This window comes from Aotus nancymaae, unplaced genomic scaffold, assembly GCF_030222135.1.
Source record: "Aotus nancymaae isolate 86718 unplaced genomic scaffold, 86718_ANA_hifiasm-v0.15.2.pri h1tg000020l, whole genome shotgun sequence".
NCBI lineage: Eukaryota > Metazoa > Chordata > Mammalia > Primates > Aotidae > Aotus > Aotus nancymaae.
This window is the reverse complement of record NW_026988432.1, coordinates 55,387,875-55,407,736: the sequence shown is the minus strand read 5'-3', so window position 1 is coordinate 55,407,736 and position 19,862 is coordinate 55,387,875. Positions and strand designations below refer to the sequence as shown.

At 40.8% G+C, this 19,862-nt stretch overlaps 1 protein-coding gene across 8 annotated transcripts in view; it reads left to right on the top strand.

Annotated features, from left to right (window-relative positions):
• The window catches only part of GREB1L (GREB1 like retinoic acid receptor coactivator), a 307,520-nt gene that overhangs the window by 257,292 nt on the left and 30,366 nt on the right, over positions 1-19,862 (top strand). For all 8 annotated transcript variants that reach the window (XM_064379355.1, XM_012445023.2, XM_064379354.1 and 5 more), the window contains 3 exons: positions 3,674-3,807; positions 7,887-8,226; positions 19,425-19,540. In XM_064379355.1, the coding sequence (XP_064235425.1) occupies positions 3,674-3,807; positions 7,887-8,226; positions 19,425-19,540 (590 nt within the window). The remainder of the gene's footprint in view (positions 1-3,673; positions 3,808-7,886; positions 8,227-19,424; positions 19,541-19,862) is intronic.

Genomic DNA, 19,862 nt, shown 5'->3' with positions numbered 1-19,862 from the left:
CAGGCAGTAGGTACTCTCTTGTATCTGACTTCCTTTGCTCAACATTTTGTGTGTGAAATTTGTCTATAGTTTGCATGAATCATAAATCATTCTTTTTTTTGAGACAAGGTTTTGCTTTTGTTGCCCAGGCTGGGGTGCAATGGCGCCATCTCAGCTCACCGCAACCTCCGCCTCCTGGGTTCAAGTGATTCTCCTGCCTCAGCCTCCCAAATATCTGGGATTACAGGCATGTGCCTCCACACCCGGCTAATTTTGTATTTTTTTAGTAGAGATGGGGTTTCTCCATGTTGGTCAGGCTGGTCTCAAACTCCCGACCTCAGGTGGTCCAACTGCCTCGGCTTCCCAAAGGGCTGGGATTACAGGCGTGAGCCATTGCACCTAGCTGAATCATAAATCATTCTTTTTGCTCTGTTTGTGTGTGTGTTACACTGTATGACTCCACCACAATGCATTTATCCATCCCATTTCATTTATTTTAAATAGTACTGCTGTAACATCCTGGTACATCCTTTAGTAAACATATGTATGAATTTCTTTTGGGTCTCTGAGAGTGAAATTGCTGGGTCATCAAGTACACATATATTCAGCTTTAGTAGCTACTGAGAGGCAGTTCATTCAATCTACAGGCTAAGTCAGAGTGATTAGAAGTAGATCAATCAGTGGCTTTTCTTCTGATAATTTGGATTAGAATGAATAAATACATGAATCAGAATGGTAGTCCTGGCAATAAAATGGATGGGAGACATGGTAAATTTTCTAGGATTTGTTTATTCAGAGAGAGGGAAGAACCAGAAATATTTTTGAGGTATTGCCTTTAGTTGGAAAACAGAAGTGAAAGAAGCTTTTTGTTTGTTTTTTGAGACAGTCTTACTCTGTCGGCCAAGCTGGCATGCAGTGGCACAATCTTGGCTCACTACAACCCCTGCCTTCCAGGTTCAAACGATTCTCCTGCATCAGCCTCCTGAGTAGCTGGGATTATAGGCGTGCACCACCATGCTCAGCTAATTTTTTTATATTTTAGTAAAGATAGGGTTTCACCATGTTGGCCAGGCTGGTCTTGAACTCCTGACCTCAAGTGATCTGCCCTCCTCAGCCTCCCAAAGTGCTGGGATTATAGGCGTGGGCCACTGCCCCTGGCCCGAAAGAAGTTTGATTTGTGGAGGGCAGATGGGACTGACTTTAAGACTGAGTTAAGATGGAGGTGAGCACACCATTGTGTAGATTAGGGATTTTTTTTTTTTTTTTAAATAAACAATGATTATTGAAGCAGCTGGTGTGGTTAGAATCATGGAAGAAAATAACAAAGAGAGCTGCCAAAATGGCAGTGAGGCCAAGGACCAACAAGTCAACACCACTGGCATTGGCCTCAAGAGTCCTTGGTAACCTTCCAGGGAACAGCATCTGAAGAGCAGAACGTTGGACAGAAGCAAAGGCAGAGACAGCAGCGAAAGCACAGGGAGCATGGAGGGTCACTGAGAGGGCAGGCCTTCCAGAGCTGGGAGTTTGCCTTATGAGAAGGGACATTCTTCCCCCAGAAACAGTGATTCAATACATCACATGATTTATAATACCTGAAACGTATCTTTACAGTAAAATCATTCAGAGTTTCATAGCTCATGGTTTAAAGGATGGTTCCACTCATTTCTATTAAAATTTTTGTAACACATACAAAACCATAGTTACAGTTTAACGCAAACAGAACAGATGGGGAAAATATTCACTTCTAATTCTAATTTTTAGTAGCTCTAGTTCTCAAAACCCATACTGGCTGCAGTTAATCACAGGCCATCTATTTCCCAACCTACTAAGAAAAGAGAAAGAGAAATAAAAACGAGGACAGGTGGATGGATGCAAGGTGGATGCATCGTATCCAGCAGTTCTAATGCTGTGTCAGGAAGAGCAGCAGGCTCGGAGTAGGATTTATTTTCCCAAAGAAATGGGCCAAGGGTTAGAGGAAAATGTGAAGACCAAGTACACATTTCATAAAGTTTTTCCAAATGACTCTGTGTCTGCAGTCCATATGAGGAGGGAAACTCAGATGAATGACTTTTTTCCCTGTGAAATGACTTATTTGACACAGTTATCCAGAACACAGCTAAGCCCAGAAGGAAACAAGTAAAGGCTTCTAGCCTTGAAATGTCATTCAATTTACGTTGTCAGTCTCCAGTATCTCTAAGAACATAGTCTGGTGCTCTCATAAAGCCTATTTACTCTCAAATAAAACCCTATTCCAAAAAGCAGGGCTTTGGTGGGGGGGCTCAAAAATTAAAATCTGCCAGTTAAAACATGCTTTATTTTTATCTCATGAACCTTATAAATCATACAGTTGTTTCTCTTTAGTTGGTTACTAAAAAGCTCAGAACCAGCTGGGCACAGTGGCTCATGTCTGTAATCCCAGCACTTTGGGAGGCTGAGGCGGGTGGATCACTTGAGGTCAGGAATGGAGACCAGCCTGGCTAACGTGGTGAAACCTCGTCTCTACTAAAAATACAAAAATTAGCTGGGGGCGGTGGTGCATGCCTGTAGTGCCAGCTACTTGGGAGGTTGAAGCAGGAGAATTGCTTGAACCCGGGAGGCAGAGGTTGCAATGAGCCAAGATCATGCCACTTCACTACAGCCTGGGCAACAGAGTGAGATTCCATCTAAAAAAAAAAAAAGCTCAGAATTTAGGCTACCAAATTTGTAGCCCACTTCTAACAAAATGTGCAGAAACTTCTGGCATGCACTTTGGGGAATACTAACTTTATCCCTGGCCCAATCTTCCTTCTCTTATCTTTGCTTTTTCTTTCTCTGATTGCTTAATGTATTTTTATCTTATCATATTTTTTAAAGCTGCCTTACTTCCTTTATAATATGAGTTGGAGAGTGCTTAAATAAAAATGTCAATACATAATAAATAACAAAATTGAGACCAAATGGCACAGACAACATGACAGCAAGAAGTGACTGTAAAAAGCTAATGTAGAAAAGATGCAAAAGAAAACTATAAATAAAAACAGATTCATGAACTCAAAAAGCTTACTTAATATTCTGGAGCTTCTGAGTTTAAGGACAAGCAGCTTATCACCCGTCTCAATATCCTCTGAGGGCATCCTTGTGTCATGTCCTGAAATAGCTGTTCATTTTCATAGTGATGACTGACTCATCAAGAAGGGGCTACATTAAATACTGTGGATCCTGTTTAAGGAAAGTATATATTCCATTTTTAAAGTAAAATTTGTTTGCAAAGATAAGCTTTTATGAGTTACCAGTGTGGAATAATGTCAGAAAAGTTAAGGTTTCTGTAACAGAGGAGTTTGTCAATCTCCAGAGAGTTCTGAGGAGAGCCTGTGTATCTGTATAGAGAACTGCTTCCAGCAGAGAAAAAGGCTGAGAATTGAGGCTGTCTGACCTTGTGTATTCCAACAAAAGATAAAGAAAACAAACCATGTGCCTGAAGGAAGTGTGCTAACTTTACACTAATCACATATTCAGTTTCTTTGAATTGAAATTTTACTTAGTGCCTCAGAGATGTCTGCAGAGTTGGTGTTGGGTTACATAATGAAACACATTTTTTTTTCTTACTTGTCAGGAAATAACCTCTTATAAGGATTCCTCCACCCCCACCCCTTTTGGAAAACAAGACACACTGTATCCTGTCCTCATTGGGTTTTTGCTCTGTGTTTTGAACCAGGAGGACATGGGCTGCGAGGAGAAGCTGTACTTTGGCTTGAATGAATACAGCAAGTCTCTGCAGTGGGGGATCACGAGCCCACTTCTGAGATGTGATGAGACTTTTGAAAAAATGGTGAACACACTCTTGGAGAGGTAAATAGTAAATAAGGCCTTCTGCTCTTCTCTCTCGCTGTACTTGCAGACCTGAAATAGCCAAAAGCCTTTTGTGGTGCTGCAGGGAGTTTGATGGAGCCCTTGCAGATAACATGCAAAGGCCAAATTAAAACAGCCTTTCCTAAGATGCTCTACTATTGTTTTATGTGATCATCCAAGACCAGTAAAGGAAAATATGACCAAAATGGGACATTGCACTACTTTGCATGCTGAGTCAGCTCCCAGTCATACGTCATTGGTATCATCAGGAAATTGACAGGGTAGAGAGGGATTTGCTTATTAAAGACCCACTCCTCTGAGCTCCAGCCTCTCTGACCCTAAACCTCGGACTTCGACATTTTCCCTCTTTTCTCCCCTGTCTACCACAGGCAAAGACCCTAAGATGATTCAGTAAAAACTATATTATGAGAGATTTGAACTGTACACTAGAAGAAATTAAAGAACAATCAGATAATTTAAATTAATTCAGTTCTTAGGGTACTTCCTCCAGTCCCTGACCTTAGGGATTAAGGATCATGACTCTTCTGATTTCAGTGAATTTGGTTATTGGGCACCTCTTCTAGTCCCTGACTTTAGGGATTAGGGATCATGACTCTTCTGATTTAAGGGAATTCAGTTCTTGGGGTGCCTCCTCTAGTCCCTGACTTTAAGGATTAAGGATCATGACTCTTCTGTCTTCTCTTCCCTTTTCTTTAAAGAAAAAAAAATTCCCCAGTTCCAGATCAAACTCTGAAAGAGTTTTTTCTCTCCATGACCTTGAATCATAGATTCAAAGAGAAGGTAGAGACATTAGAGTTTACCTAACCTAATAGAAGTCTCTCTCTGCCCTCCACAATATTCTGTTTGATCATCCAATGTTGGGGCGATTGGGCTTTATTTTATAAGGCAAATTCTAATTTTTAGTAGCCGTAGTTCATAAAACAGCTTTAATTGATCATATTATTTAACATCTGTTTAACAAACCTGCCCCATAATTTTGCTAAGAAAAAAGAAAAGGAAATTAAAATAAGGACCTGTAGATGCCTCCCATTCAGCAAATTATAATTATAATACTTCATCAGGAAAGAGCGCAGGCTCAGAGTAGGGTTTGATATTTTTGCAGCTGTTGCATTCGGGAAGTCTTAACTGACACTGTGACATTAATCCTTTCACAGCACATGTAGTCTTAATTTTCCAAAATCATCCCATGAGTACCCCCTTTAAGCGTTCCTACCCACATGTTACATCCACCAGCTTGAAATGTATCTTCTTTTTTCATTAACATCATTCAGAGTTTCATAACTTTTATTTTAAATGATGGTCCCATAAACTTTCTATTATAGTTTTGTGCTGCAAAAGCTGTAAATATAGTTTAATGCAAGCATGACAGATTGGAGAAACTGTGCACTTCTAACTTCATGATTCTTTCAGAGTATGAAATAGAAATGACTGGGTACAGTGGCTCACCCCTGTAATTCCAGCACTTTGGGAGGCCAAGGCAGGCAGATCACCTGAGGTCAGGAGTTCGAGACCAGCCTGACCAACATGGAGACACCCCGTCTCTACTTAAAATACAAAATTAGCAGGGCATGGTGGCACATGCCTGTAATCCTAGCTACTCAGGAGGCTAAGGCAGGAGAATCGCTTGAACCTGGGAGGCAGAGGTTGCGGTGAGCCGAGATCGTGCCATTGCACTCCAGCCTGGGCAACAAAAGTGAAACTCCATCTCCAAAAAAAAAGAGAAATGCCAAATGTCAAAGTTACCATGTATTCTATCTTTGTCTTTTCTACATGGCCCAGCAAAAAGCATTAAGCCTGAACATAGATATACTTACTTCCTCTAACCCAGTCACCCCAGCCTAATAGTAGCTATGACTCACTGACTAACTGAAGGGACCAGCCCAGGATTTATTGAACTGAAGGATTTCTTCATTTCTACCCAACCTGCTAAATCCTTGCAGTGTGTGAAGACATTGTTAGAGACTGGATAAAATCTAGACCCAGCTCTGTGTCTGATCAGTTGTATGATCTGGGACAAGTAACTGCACTTCTCTCTGCCTTTGAACTCATTCTCCTATGAAAAGGCAGAGTGGTTTGAATACAGGGCACCTTTGGTCCTTTCCAGCTTTAAAACACCTCAAAAATATTCATGTGTTATTCATTTGATGGCTCTCATTGGCATTTATTTGACCCAGAGCTTTTCTGTGCAAAGCCAGTGGACCACTTGTTGTATTTTAAATAGAATTATAAAGTGGAACAAAGGTGAAATCCCCCATCAGCCTACACAGCTGCTGTTGGCTGCATTGCTACCAAATAGCAACCAGAAAGAAAGTGCACGGCCCCAGCCCCATTTTACCAGGCTCCATGAGAGCCTTACGAACCTTGGACCCAGGGCCCACTTTGTCAGAACCTTCTTTCCTTCCTTCCCTCTCTCCCTCCCTTTGTCTCTTCCCTTCCTTCTCCCCCTTCCTTTCCTGCCTCTCTTGACAGAGTTTCGCTCTGTCACCCAGACTGCAGTACAGTGTAATGATCTTGGCTCTTTGCAACCTCCACCTCCCAGATTCAAGTGATTCTCTTGCCTCAGCCTCCCAAATAGCTGGGATTACAGGCATGCACCACCACACCCAGCTAATTTTGTATTTTTTTTTTTTTTTTTGAGACACAGTTTCGCTCTTGTTACCCAGGCTGGAGTGCAATGGTGCGATCTCGGCTCACCGCAACCTCTGCCTCCTGGGTTCAGGCAATTCTCCTGCCTCAGCCTCCTGAGTAGCTGGGATTACAGGCACGCACCACCATGCCCAGCTAATTTTTTGTATTTTTAGTAGAGACAGGGTTTCACCATGTTGACCAGGATGGTCTCGATCTCTTGACCTCGTGATCCACCCGCTTTGGCCTCCCAAAGTGCTGGGATTACTAATTTTGTATTCTTAGTAGAGATGGGGTTTCACAATGCTGGCCAGAATGGTCTCAAACTCCTGACCTCAAGTAATCTCTACCCACCTCGGCCTCCCAAAGTGCTGGGATTACAGGCGTGAGCCACCGCGTCTGGCCTACTTTCTTTTCTAAAAAATTTTATTCAGCAGAAGTACTGCTGGGCAGTGTGCTCAGGGTAGCCAAGCACCTACTTTCTTGACTAGCAACATTTCATGCCTGTAAGTAGATCTTCTTTGCCCATTTGTACTCATTTTGTTATCAGGCCTGGCGGAGGCGTAGCACCAAAAGGAGAGATTTGTTTTCTGCCTGCTCTACAATTGTAAAAACTGGCGATTTGAACAAAGTTATCCTCTTTCCTGGAAGTCCAAGCTTCAGGGAGAATGGCAGCATCGGCTGCAGCTACTAGGTGCAGATTTGCGTCTCAGATGATGAGGCTACACCACTAGGGGGTGCTGTTTCTCCAGTCAGCTCCAAGTTTTCTTTAGCACCAAAGAACAGTTTATGGAAAGACAGAGATTGCTATCTGTGAGGCTGACCTCAGATTAGTAGCAATAATTACCCTTTATATGTCTAACACTCAACAGATATTACATTAATGCCTCAGTTTCCTTTACTGTAATCTTACATATCAGAGAAATAAGTGGACAGCGCTGCCATTCTAACCCAATGCCACCAGCAAGAGGTGAGAGGATCCAGGGATTATCCATGATGACTGCTGGCAATGAATGGAATAGACCAGTGCATCTCAGAATTTAATGTGCATGTAATTCCCCTGGAGTCTTGTTAAGCTTCAGATTCTGATTAGTAGGTCTGGGGTGGGGAGATTCGGGATTTCTAACAAGGTCCTGCTGGTGCCCCTGCTGCTGGTGGTCTATAGACCACATTTTGAGAAGAGAGAGTCACTAGACAATCTCTAAACCCCTTTACTGTGCTGTACTTGTCCCAGTGGGTTGACTCGCATGCTTTGGAAGCTCAACCTTTTCCTTCCAGTGATGTGGGATCCCAGTTCATTCTAGAGCTAAAGCCCCACCACCTGATCAGTAGCCCCTTCCCCTCTATGCTTAATCTGCATCCTTCCTGCGCAGGCCTTGCTGCTCCCAGCTGGCTCTGCTGCCTGAGTGCTAGTGCCTTGTGTTCTGTTGAAGGTACCCCAGGTTGCACAGCATGGTCGTCCGCTGCTATCTTCTCATCCAGCAGTACTCTGAGGCTCTGATGGCTCTCACCACCATGGCATCACTCCGAGACCACAGCACACCAGAAACACTCAGCATTATGGATGACCTCATCAGCTCCCCGGGCAGAAACAAAAGTGGGAGGGGACACATGCTCATTATCAGGGTGCCCTCGGTACAGCTGGCGATGTTAGCCAAGGAGCGGCTACAGGAAGTGCGCGACAAACTGGGTCTGCAGTATCGGTTTGAGATCATCCTTGGGAACCCGGCCTCTGAACTCAGCGTTGCAACTCACTTTGTGGCACGATTAAAGGTTAGCAATGGATAGACATTTCTCCTTTAAAATACCATTTGTTTCTCTTTTCTAGGAATCCTGCATAGGTAGCTCAAAGGCCTGAGTTTGATAGACTTTTACACATGTGTGAATTTGATCTCCATGACAGTGATGAGGTTAAACTAAGGGACATATTCACTTTCTTAATTGGAACCAGTTTGTAAAGATTGCCCAGCCCCTTCATAGCAGGTGCATGCAGTTGGTCTTCCACGCTCTCCAACTGCAGGTGCAAAAAATGAGATGACCTAATTTGACCCCATGTTTATCAGCCTTGTTCAAGATGCATCTAGCACTCGGTCATCTGTTTTCTCAGAAAAAAAGGTAAGTTGTCCTCTCAGACCTCTGTGGGGTAACGCTTTAAGTATCCTCAACTCACTAATTCTTTTCTGTTCATCTAGCCTGTCTATGAGCTCATGTCTAGAGTCGGTAAAGTATTCTGTTTCATCTTCAGCACTCAAAACTGTTCCTAGCCCTCTTGCATGTGGATTCCTCAACAGTTTGTTGTTTCTTTTTACTTGCTTTGACCCTCAGCCCCAAGGCTTTGGCTGGACTGAGACTTCGCCAGGCACCCTACAGAAGGATTTAGTGCATGACCGAGTCCCTCACTGCTCCCTCTGCACGGCCGGTGACTGACTGCCTCTCCCCTTCCCCTCCTGTCAGGCATTGGGGTGCGAGTAGTAGAATCCTCAACCAATGATCCTAACTCCCTACCTTATGCCTGGCTTGGTTTTTCTGGGCCTATAATCCAGTGGGGCCTAGGCATTAGAAAGCATTTAATCAAATATCCACCTATATGTTGGTATGGAACTGAGCTAGGTACTGTATGTCTGAGTTAGACCAACTTGTATCTGCACCCTATACACTAAATACAGCTAAATAGGGTTAAAGAAAATCTGGTTCAGCACAGATTTTATGAAAAGAAGGCACATAGTCTTGGGGGAATTTGCATTTTCGCCCTCTGCAAAATGAGAGAATTGGACTGTATAATCTCTAAGAGTTTTAATTTGGAGATGATTACTTAGTATTCAAAAATTGTTCTGCAAATGTCAGTCTTTTTCTTGTGTTCTGTTAGCTAACCTAAATTGAATAATCCAAAATGCAAACAAAATATCTTGTATTAGCTTGATAAGCAACTGGAACAAATAAAATTGTCCAAAAAATAGAAACTCCTATATTTTAGAAGTTATAACATTTATGTTTCATATATAGATACATGTTCACAATTTTACATTATAGACTACATTACAGTGGAATTCCTACAATGAATAACAAAACTTCAGAAATGCTTCTTACAGTATAATTCATGGAGACATGAGTTACAGGCTTTAGACTTTGAATATTGCTGATGATGGAGAATTTGGAAAGGCAAACAGTCAGCAGCACCATGCTGAATCTCACATACTTGTCGCCAGAGATGACCTAAATGGATGTGAGGCTGCAGGGTCTTCTCTTGGTTTCTGTTGACAATGATTAAGTGTAGCTACTTATAGAGTCTTCAGTCATGTATTCAGATGGGCCAGTCACTAAGTCAGTATAAATCAGTCGGTCCTAAATAATTTACTCATCTGGACCACTGTTTGAAAACCACAGTCAAGGCCTGAGGTTCTTCACCTGGCGGCTAGTTCATCAGAATCACCTGCAGGGCTTTTAAAGGGCCATTGGTTGAGGATTGCAGTGCCCTAAATGAAGAAGGCCTCAAGTTATGACTTCTCAAGGCAGTGGCATCTTCTTCAATTGGTATGAGTAGCTGCCAGGCACCAAGTACACGGAAGAGAGTACCATATTCTGGCCGTTGTGATGGCTCATGCCTGTAGTCTCGGCTACTTGGGAGGGTGAGGCAGGAGGATTGCTTGAGCCTAGGAGTTCCAGGCTGCAGTAAGCTACGATCCCACCACTGTACTCTAGCCTGTGCAACAGAGTGAGACCCTGTCTCTTTAAAATGTATAAAAATAAACAAATCCCAAATTCTCAAAATCTCCGGATCACATCAATCCTTTTTATACTCTGTATTTGTGCAGGAGTAAAAATATGAGATCATGTTGGGATGTTTACATCCTAAGCAAGACTGAATTGTCAAGTAGATTCTGATTCACTTATTTATTTCTAAGTTACCAACCTCCTTCACCATTTTCAGGATGGCAAGATTGTGCCTTCTATCTCTACTCTTGGGTAGAATCCAACACTACTTCTATTATGTGACCTTATTTTTGTGCTTACCCCTAATTATCCTGTTATGTATTGTGGTTAGCTTATACTGATGATGAGCCCTTTGGAAGTATACAAAGTTTAAGTGAGTCAGTTCCTCCAGAAGACATGTGAAGTTTTCATTAGATGTCTTTGGTCTTAAGCCTGGTATTATCCTTGAACTCAATGATCACCCCATCTTTTGTGTTAAGTGCTTCTGCAATAAAATCATCTTGAGGGCATGGTTGATGCACAGTAGAACTGCAGCCATCAGTCATTAAAAGTAGCAGTGTGATGGAAAAGCATTTTATAGTGAGTTTGACTAGCTGTGGTTGCTTAAGAGTAGAAGTGAGATTTGGCTAATAATCTTCTGAAAATAAATATCCTCTTATAGGCCAGGTGTGGTGGCTCACGCCTATAATCCCAGCACTTTGGAAGACTGAGGTGGCCAGATTGCTTGAGGTCAGAAGTTCCAGACCAGCCTGGCCAACATGGCAAAACCCCATCTCTACTAAAAATACAAAAATTAGCCAGGTGTGGTGGCATGCACCTATAATCACAGCTACTCAGAAGGCTGAGGCAGGAGAATCTTGAACCTGGGAGGCAGAGGTCACCATTAGCCAAGATGGCACCACTGCACTCCAGTCTGGGTGACAAAGTGAGACCCAGTTTTGAAAAAAAAAAAAAGTTCTCATATAGTAAAATGTTTTATCTGTTATTCCATCAATATAACCTGACCTCATTCTTCTTGGTAAAGCCATGACCTATATAGAGATGATTCTGGGAGATAAAACACATTCAGGGAGAAGCCTGGTGTCAGGGATACCTTGCATCCAGCGTGAAGGCAATCGGTAAAGTGATTTCTATTCCAGAATGGTTTGCTTTAAGTCAGGCAATGTTATGGTTCCCCTTGACATGAAATAGTATGGAAAATTAAATTTTTATAGAGAATTTTTCTTCTAGCATTAAAAAAATCTTTTTGATACATTGATTTTTCTACAACATGGAAAGTCTGTGAAACTTGTAAACAGTTAACGTAGATTCCCTATTTCCCCTTAGTATGCACATGTATAATAAAAGATTGGACAACAAGTAAAAGCCTAAGAATGGTTAAGCTTCTTTCAATTTTACAAATTACAGAAATTTTATTTGAAGTGATTGTGGGAATGTTTATTTCTAAAGACTGGCTTTTCTTTTTTTCTTTTTTTTTTAAGACGGAGTTTCACTCTGTCCCCAGGCTGGAGTGCAGTGGCACAATCTCAAGCTCACTGCAACCTCTGCCTTCCGGGTTCAAGCAGTTCTCCTACCTCAGCCTCCCAAGTAGCTAGGGTTACAGTTGCACACCACAACACCCAGCTAATTTTTGTATTTTTAGTAGAGACAGGATTTCACCATGTTGGCCAGAAGGGTCTTGATCTCTTGACCTTGTGATCCGCCCACCTTCACCTCCCAAAGTGCTGGGATTACAGGCATGAGCCACTGTACCCAGCCAAGACTGGCTTTTCTTTATTGAGCCTTTTCTTGGCATCAGCAAATCATTAATCTAACCCTATTATATTTTGCCTGGTGACTTTTTTTTCCTTTTTTTTTTTTTTTTTTTTTTGAGACAGCATCTCACTCTCACTCTGTCACCCAGGCTGGAGTGCAGTGGCACAATCTTGGCTCACTGCAACGTCTGCCTCCCAGGTTTAAGTGATTCTTCTGCCTCAGTGTCCCAAGTACCTCCACCATGCCCAGCTAATTTTTGTATTTTTAGTAGAGATGGGGTTTCACCATATTGGCCAGGCTGGTCTAACTCTTGACCTTGTGATCTGCCTGCCTCGGCCTCCCAAAGTGCTGGGATTACAGGCGTGAGCCACCACGTGCAGCCATTGTGACTTTCTTTTTTTGTGCTTAGCAAAGGAAGTACCAGTCTTTTTTAGAATAATGTTGTATGTATTACTTAACACCTTGCTTCTTAGTCCTTTCCCCTAAAGCATTATCAGAAATGTCAGTTCATTTCTTATAATAACTGCTAGAAAGGTAACAAAAAGTATAGGTACATGCTACACACTTAATGAAAAGTAGTAGAAACCACCCTCTCTACTTAAGAGATGCCCATTTTTCTTTCTGTTCTAAAATAGAAAAATCTTTAAGATCATTTTACTTTTTTTTTAAGTTCTGGGGTACATGTGCAGAATGTGCAGGTTTGTTACATAGTTATACACGTGCCGTGGTGGTCTGCTGCATCTATCACCCTATCATCTACATTAGGTATTTCTTCTAATGCTATCCCTTACCTCGCCCCCCACCCCTGACAGGCCCCAGTGTGTGATGTTCCCCTCCCTGTGTCCATGTGTTCTTTGTTCAGCTCCCACTTAATGAGTGAGAACATGCAGTGTTTGGTTTTTTATTCTTGTGTTAGTTTGCTGAGAATGATGGTTTCCAGCTTCACCTATGTCCCTGCAAAGGACATGAACTCATCCTTTTTTATGGTTGCATAATATGGTATATATATGCCACATTTTCTTTATCCAGTCTATCATTGATGGAAATTTGGGTTGGTCCCAAGTCTTTGCTGTTGTGAACAGTGCCACAATAAACATACATGTGCATGTGTCTTTATAATAGAATGATTTATAATCCTTTGGATATATACCCAGTAATGGGATTGCTGGGTCAAATGGTATTTCTGGTTCTCAATCCTTGAGGAATCACCACACTGTCTTCCACAGCGGTTGAACTAGTTTACACTTCCATCAATAGTGTAAAAGCATTCCTATTTCTCCACATGCTCTCCAGCATGTTTTGTCTCCTGACTTTTTAATGATTGCCATTCTAACTGGCATGACATGGTATCTCATTGTGGCTTTGATTTGCATTTCTCTAATGACCAGTGATAATGAGCTTTTTTTCATATGTTTGTTGGCTGCATAAATGTCTCTTTTTGAGAAGTGTCTGTTCATATCCTTCGCCCACTTTTTGATAGGGTTGTTTGCTTTTTCTTGTAAATTTGTTTAAGTTCTTTGTAGAGTGTGGATATTAGCCCTTTGTCAGATGGGTAGATTGCAAAAATGTTCTCCCATTCTATAGGTTGCTCGTTCACTCTGATAGTTTCTTTTGCTGTGCAGAAGCTCTTTAGTTTGATTAGATCCCATTTGTGTACTTTGGCTTTTGTTGCCGTTGTTTTTGTTGTTTTAGTCATGAAGTCCTTACCAATGCCTATGTCCTGAATGGTCTCGCCTAGGTTTTCTTCTAGGGTTTTTATGATTTTAGGTCTTATGTTTAAATCTTTAATCCATCTTGAGTTAATTTTTGTACGAGGTGTAAGGAAGGGATCCAGTGTCAGATTTCTGCATATGGCTAGCCAGTTTTCCCATCACCATTTATTAAATAGGGAATCCTTTCCCCATTGCTTGTTTTTGTCGGGTTTGTCAAAGATCAGATGGTTGTAGATGTGTCGGTGTTATTTCTGAGGCCTCAGTTCTGTTCCATAGGTCTATATCTCTGTTTTGGTACCAGTACCATGCTGTTTTGATTACTGTAGCCTTGTAGTATCGTTTGAAGTCAGGTAACGTGATGCCTCCAGCTGTGTGTGTGTGTGTGTGTGTGTGTGTGTGTGTGTGTTCCTTAGGATTGTCTTGGCTATGCAGGCTTTTTTGGTTCCATATGAAATTTAGGGTGGTTTTTTTCTAATTCTGTGAAGAAAGTGAATGGTAGCTTGATGGGGATAGCATTGAATCTATAAATAACTTTGGCCAATATGGCCATTTTCATGATACTGATTCTTTCTAACCATGAGTATGGAATGTTTTTCCATTTGTTTGTGTCTTCTCTTATTTCCTTGAGCAGTGGTTTGTAGTTCTTAAAGAGGTCCTTCACATCCTTTGTTGGTTGTATTCCTAGGTATTTTATTCTCTTTGTAGCAATTGTGAATGGGAGTTCACTCATGACTTGGCTATCTGTTTATCTGTTATTGGTGTATAGGAATGCTTGTGATTTTTGCACATCAATTTTATATCCTGAGACTTTGCTGAAGTTCCTTATCAGCTTAAGGAGATTTAAGGGCTGAGACAATGGGGTCTTCTAAATATACAATCACGTTGTCTGCAAATAGAGACAATTTGACTTCCTCTTTTCCTAGTTGAATAAACTTTATTTCTTTTTTTTTGCCTGATTACCCTGGCCAGAACTTCCAGTACTATATTGAATAGGAGTGGTGAGAGAGGGCATCCTTGTCTTGTGCCAGTTTTCAAAGGGAATGCTTCCAGTTTTTGCCCACTCACTATGATATTGGCTGTGGGTTTGTCATAAATAGCTCTTATTATTTTGAGATATGTTTCATCAGTACCTAGTATATTGAGAGCATTTAGCATAAAGGGCTGTTGAATTTTGTTGAAAGCCTTCTCTGCATATATTGAGATAAACATGTGCTTTTTCTCTTTAGTTCTGTTTATGTGATGGATTACGTTTATTGATTTGCATGTGTTGAACCAGCCTTGCATCCCAGGGATGAAGCCAACTTGATTGTGATGGATAAGCTTTTTGATGTGCTGTTGGATTTCCTTTGCCAGTATTTTACTGAGGATTTTTGCATCAATGTTCATCAGGGATATTGACCTGAAATTTTCTTTTTTAGTTGTATCTCTGACTTGTTTTGGTATCAGGATGATGTTGGCCTCATAAAATGAGTTAGGAAGGATTCCCTCTTTTTCTGTTGTTTGGAATAGTTTCAGAAGGAATGATACCAGCTCCTTTTTGTAACTCTGGTAGAATTTGGCTGTGAAACCATCTGGTCCTGAACTTTTTTTTGGTTGGTAGGCTATTAATTGCTGCTTCAATTTCAGAACTTGTTATTGGTCTGTTCAGGGATTCGACTTCTTCCTGGTTTAGTCTTGGGAGGGTGTAAGTGTCCAGGAATTTATCCATTTCTTCTAGATTTTCTGGTTCATTTGCATAGAAGTGTTTATAATATTCTCTGATGGTAGTTTGTATTTCTGTGGGATAGGTGGTGATATCCACTTTGTCATTTTGTATTACATCCATTTGATTCTTTTCTTCTTTATTAGTCTGGCTAGCAGTCTATCTATTTTGTTGATCTTTTCAAAAAAACTAGCTCCTGGATTCATTGATTTTTTTTTTTAAGGGTTTTTTGTGTCTCTAGCTCCTTCAGTTCTGCTCTGATCTTAGTTATTTCTTGTCTTCTGCTAGGTTTTTAATTTGTTTGTTCTTGTTCCTCTACTTCTTTTAATTGTGTTGTTAGGGTGTCAGTTTTAGATCAATCCTGCTTTCTCTTGTGGGCATTTAGTGCTATAAATTTCCCTCTATTTTGAAGCATTGATTGTATGATGTGCAGAAAAAAAAAATTCCTTCTAGACACTGCTTTAATTGTGTCCCAGAGATTCTGGTATGTTGTATCTTCGTTCTCATTGGTTTCAAAGAACATCTTTATTTCTGCCTTCATTTCATTATTTATCCAGTAGTCATTCAGGAGCAGGTTGTTCAGTTTTCATGTAGTTGTGTGGTTTTGAGTGAGTTTCTTAATTCTGAGTTCCAATTTGATTGCACTGTGGTCTGAGAGACGTTTTGTTATGATTTTTATTCTTTTGCATTTGCTGAGGAGTGTTTTACTTCCAATTAGGTGGTCAATTTTAGAATAAGTATGATGTGGTGCTGAGAAGAATGTATATTCTGTTGATTTGGAGTGGAGAGTTCTGTAGATGTCTCTCAGGTCTGGTTGGTCCAGAACTGAGTTCAAGTCCTGGATATCCTTGTTAATTTTCTGTCTCGTTGATCTAATATTGACAGTGGGGTATTAAAGTTTCCCACATTATTGTGCAGGAGTCTAAGTCTCTTTGTAGGTCTCTAACAACTTGCTTTATGAATCTGGGTGCTCCTGTATTAGTGCATATATATTTAGGATAGTTAACTCTTCTTGTTGCATTGATCCCTTTACCATTATGTGATATCCTTCTTTGTCTCTTTTGATCTTTGTTGGTTTAAAGTCTGTTTTAACAGAAATCAGGATTGCAATCTCTGCTTTTTTTGCTTTCCATTTGCTTGGTTAATATTCCTCCGTCCCTTTATTTTGAGCCTGTGTGTATCCTTGCATGTGAGATGGGTTTCCTGGATACAGCACACCAATGGATTTTGACTTTTTATCCAATTTGCCAGTCTGTGTCTTTTGATTGGGGCATTTAGCCCATTTACATTTAAGGTTAATATTGTTGTGTGTGAATTTGATCCTGCCATTATGATGCTAGTTGGTTATTTTGCCCGTTAGTTGATGCAGTTTCTTTCTAGCATGGACGATCTTTACAATTTGGTATGTTTTTTCAGTGGCTGATACTAGTTGTTCCTTTTTGTGTTTAGTGCTTCCTTCAGGAGCTCTTGTAAGGCAGGCCTGGTGGTGACAAAATCTCTCAGCAGTTGCTTGTCCATAAAGGATTTTATTTTCCTTTACTTATGAAGCTTAGTTTGGCTGGATATTAAATTCTCGGTTGAAAATTCTTTTCTTTAAGAATGTTTACTATTAGCCCCTACTCTCTTCTGGCTTGTAGGGTTTCTGCAGAAAGATTTGCTGTTAGTCTGATGGGCTTCCCTTTGTGGGTAACCCAACCTTTCTCTCTGGCTGCCCTTAGCATTTTTTCCTTCATTTCAACCCTGGTGAATCTGACGATTATGTGTCTTGGGATTGCTCTTCTCAAGGAGTATCTTTGTGGTGTTCTCTGTATTTCCTGAATTTGAATGTTGGCCTGCCTTGCTAGGTTGGGGAAGTTCTCCTGGATAATATCCTGAAGAGTGTTTTCCAGCTTGGTTTCATTCTCCCCATCACTTTTGGGTACACCAATCAAACGTAGATTTGGTATTTTCACATAATCCCATATTTCTTGGAGGTTTTGTTCATGTCTTTTCACTCTTTTTTCTTTAATCTTGTCTTCTGGCTTTATTTTATTGAGTTGATCTTCAATCTCTGATATTCTTTCTTCCACTTGATTAATTTGGCTATTGAAACTTGCGTATGCTTCATGAAGTTCTCGTGTTTTTCAGCTTCATCAGGTCATTTATATTCTTCTCTAAACTGGTAATTCTAGTTATCATTTTGTCTAACCTTTTTTCAAGGTTCTTGGCTTCCTTGCATTGGGTTAGAACATATTCCTTTAGCTCGGAGAAGTTTGTTATAACCCACCTTCTGAAGCCTGCTTCTGTTGGTTCATCAAACTCATTCTCCATCCAGTTTTTTTCCCTTGCTGGCAAGAAGTTGTGATCCCTTGGAGGAGAACAGGCATTCTGGTTTTTAGAATTTTCAGCCTTTTTGTGCTGGTTTCGTCCCATCTTTGTGGATTTATCTACCTTTGGTCTTTGAGCTTGGTGACCTTTGTATGGGGTCTCTGAGTGGACATCCTTTCTGTTGATGTTGAAACTATTTCTGTTTGTTAGTTTTCCTTCAAACAGTCAGGCCCCTCTGCTGCAGGTGTGCTGGAGTTTGCTGGAGGTCCACTCCAGACCCTGCTTGCCTGGGAATCACCAGCAGGGGCTGCAGAACAGCAAAGGTTGCTACCTGTTCTTCCTCTGGTAGCTTCATCCCAGAAGGGTACCCATCAGATGCCAGCCAGAACACTCCTCTGTGAGTTGTCTCCCAGTCAGGATACATGGGAGTCAGGGAGCCACTTGAAGAGGCAGTCTGTCCCTTATCAGAATTTGAACACTGTAATGGGAGATCTGCAGCTTTCTTCAGAGCTGCTGGGCAGGGATGTTTAAATCTGCTGAAGCTATACCTACAACTGCCCCTTTTCCCAGGTGCTCTGTCCCAGGAAGGTGGCAGCATTTATTTTTAAGTCCCTGATGGGCTGCTGCCTTTTTTCAGAGATACCCTGCCCAGGGAGGAGGGAATCTGGTGACACAGTCTGCCTGCAGAGGCCTTGCTGAGCTCCCGTGGACTCCATCCCGTTCGAACTTCCCAGCAGCTTTGTTTACACTACTTACATCATTATTTTAAGGATGCCATTGTAAAAGTCCAGGCAAGAAATGGTGGCTTTCATTGGCTTCTTCAGAAGGGGAAAGTGGCCAGTTGGACCTGGTCCTTGTGTTCTGAGAACAGTGTCAACATCACCTGGGCCTCGAACCAATCATTTTACTTTTGAATATTTTTTCAGATTGGTGGGATTACTTTTCTTTTCATTGATATATTCATGTTTTCAAGATTGATGTTCCATTTATTGAAGATATGTGTGTTTATGTATATGTGTCTTAATATATATGAGAAATTGATACTTAACAGATTATTTGAGAAACCATGGGCACATGACATTACTCTTCCAAATAAGGGGCAGTTTTGTTTTGTTGTTTTTTTCTCAATCAGGTCTGGATATATTTTTAACCTTCTTGAGAGAGACTGTTTTGAGGCCCTAAGCCAATAACTGCTTGTTAGTTATTTTAAAAGTCAGTAAAGCAAGAAGGAGGGAAAATAACTATCAAGAGTAATTCATTGTTTTCATTATTTTCTTGGTGAATGTCTGTTTTAATGGAGATCTGAGATTCTTTTCTGAGTCATTCACAACTGAAACTCTTTTTCAGTCTTCTAATCCCAAAAATTTGTCCAATATGTGAAGAAAGTATATTTAAGTGCCTTGATGCAGGTAGTTTATCCAGGACTTCTGTAAAGTTTCGATCACTAGTGGGATATTTCATACTGTATATGTTTTTGGCTTGTGTTACTAATGTATGAGGTATACCAGCATATCCCATTTTATCCTACTGAGATTAAAAAAAAAAACTACAGGCCTTCTGTAAAACAAAAAAAAAAAAAAAAAAAAAAAAACTACAGTTCCTACAGAAGTGCCTTCTATATGCTGTATAGTAGCAATTAAAATATACATACATACACATATATAAACACTTAGTGGAAGTAATTTGAAAGCACAGTGTGTCCAAAATCTGGACTTAGAAACCTGCAAAAAAGTGGAAATTTAAATGAGGAGTTTTAATTTTAACGTATGGGTCTCTTTCTATAGACTTGGAGAGGAAATGAACCAGAAGAGTGGATCCCTCGGACATACCAAGATTTAGACGGTCTACCTTGTATTGTGATATTAACTGGCAAAGATCCTCTTGGAGAAACCTTTCCCAGGTACAGTTTCAATAATTAATTCCATTTTTCATTAGTTGTCCAGCTGAACTGATGATGAAAATTTGGCTGATGGCCCAGTCATTTCCTTTGTTTGGCAGGAAATGAGAAGAGGATTGTTTTATGCAGGGATATAAGAAATACAGCTATACAGCCTTCTTTTCTTTTCTTTTTTAACTTTCCAGAGAGCACCCAGCAATTTTGGGAATGGGAGAAAGCCACATTTGAGAAGTATCAGAGAGGCAGGGAGGAAAAGCAGGATACACACACACACACACACACACACACACACACACACACGCACAAAGTGCTTTTTCTTTGTTAA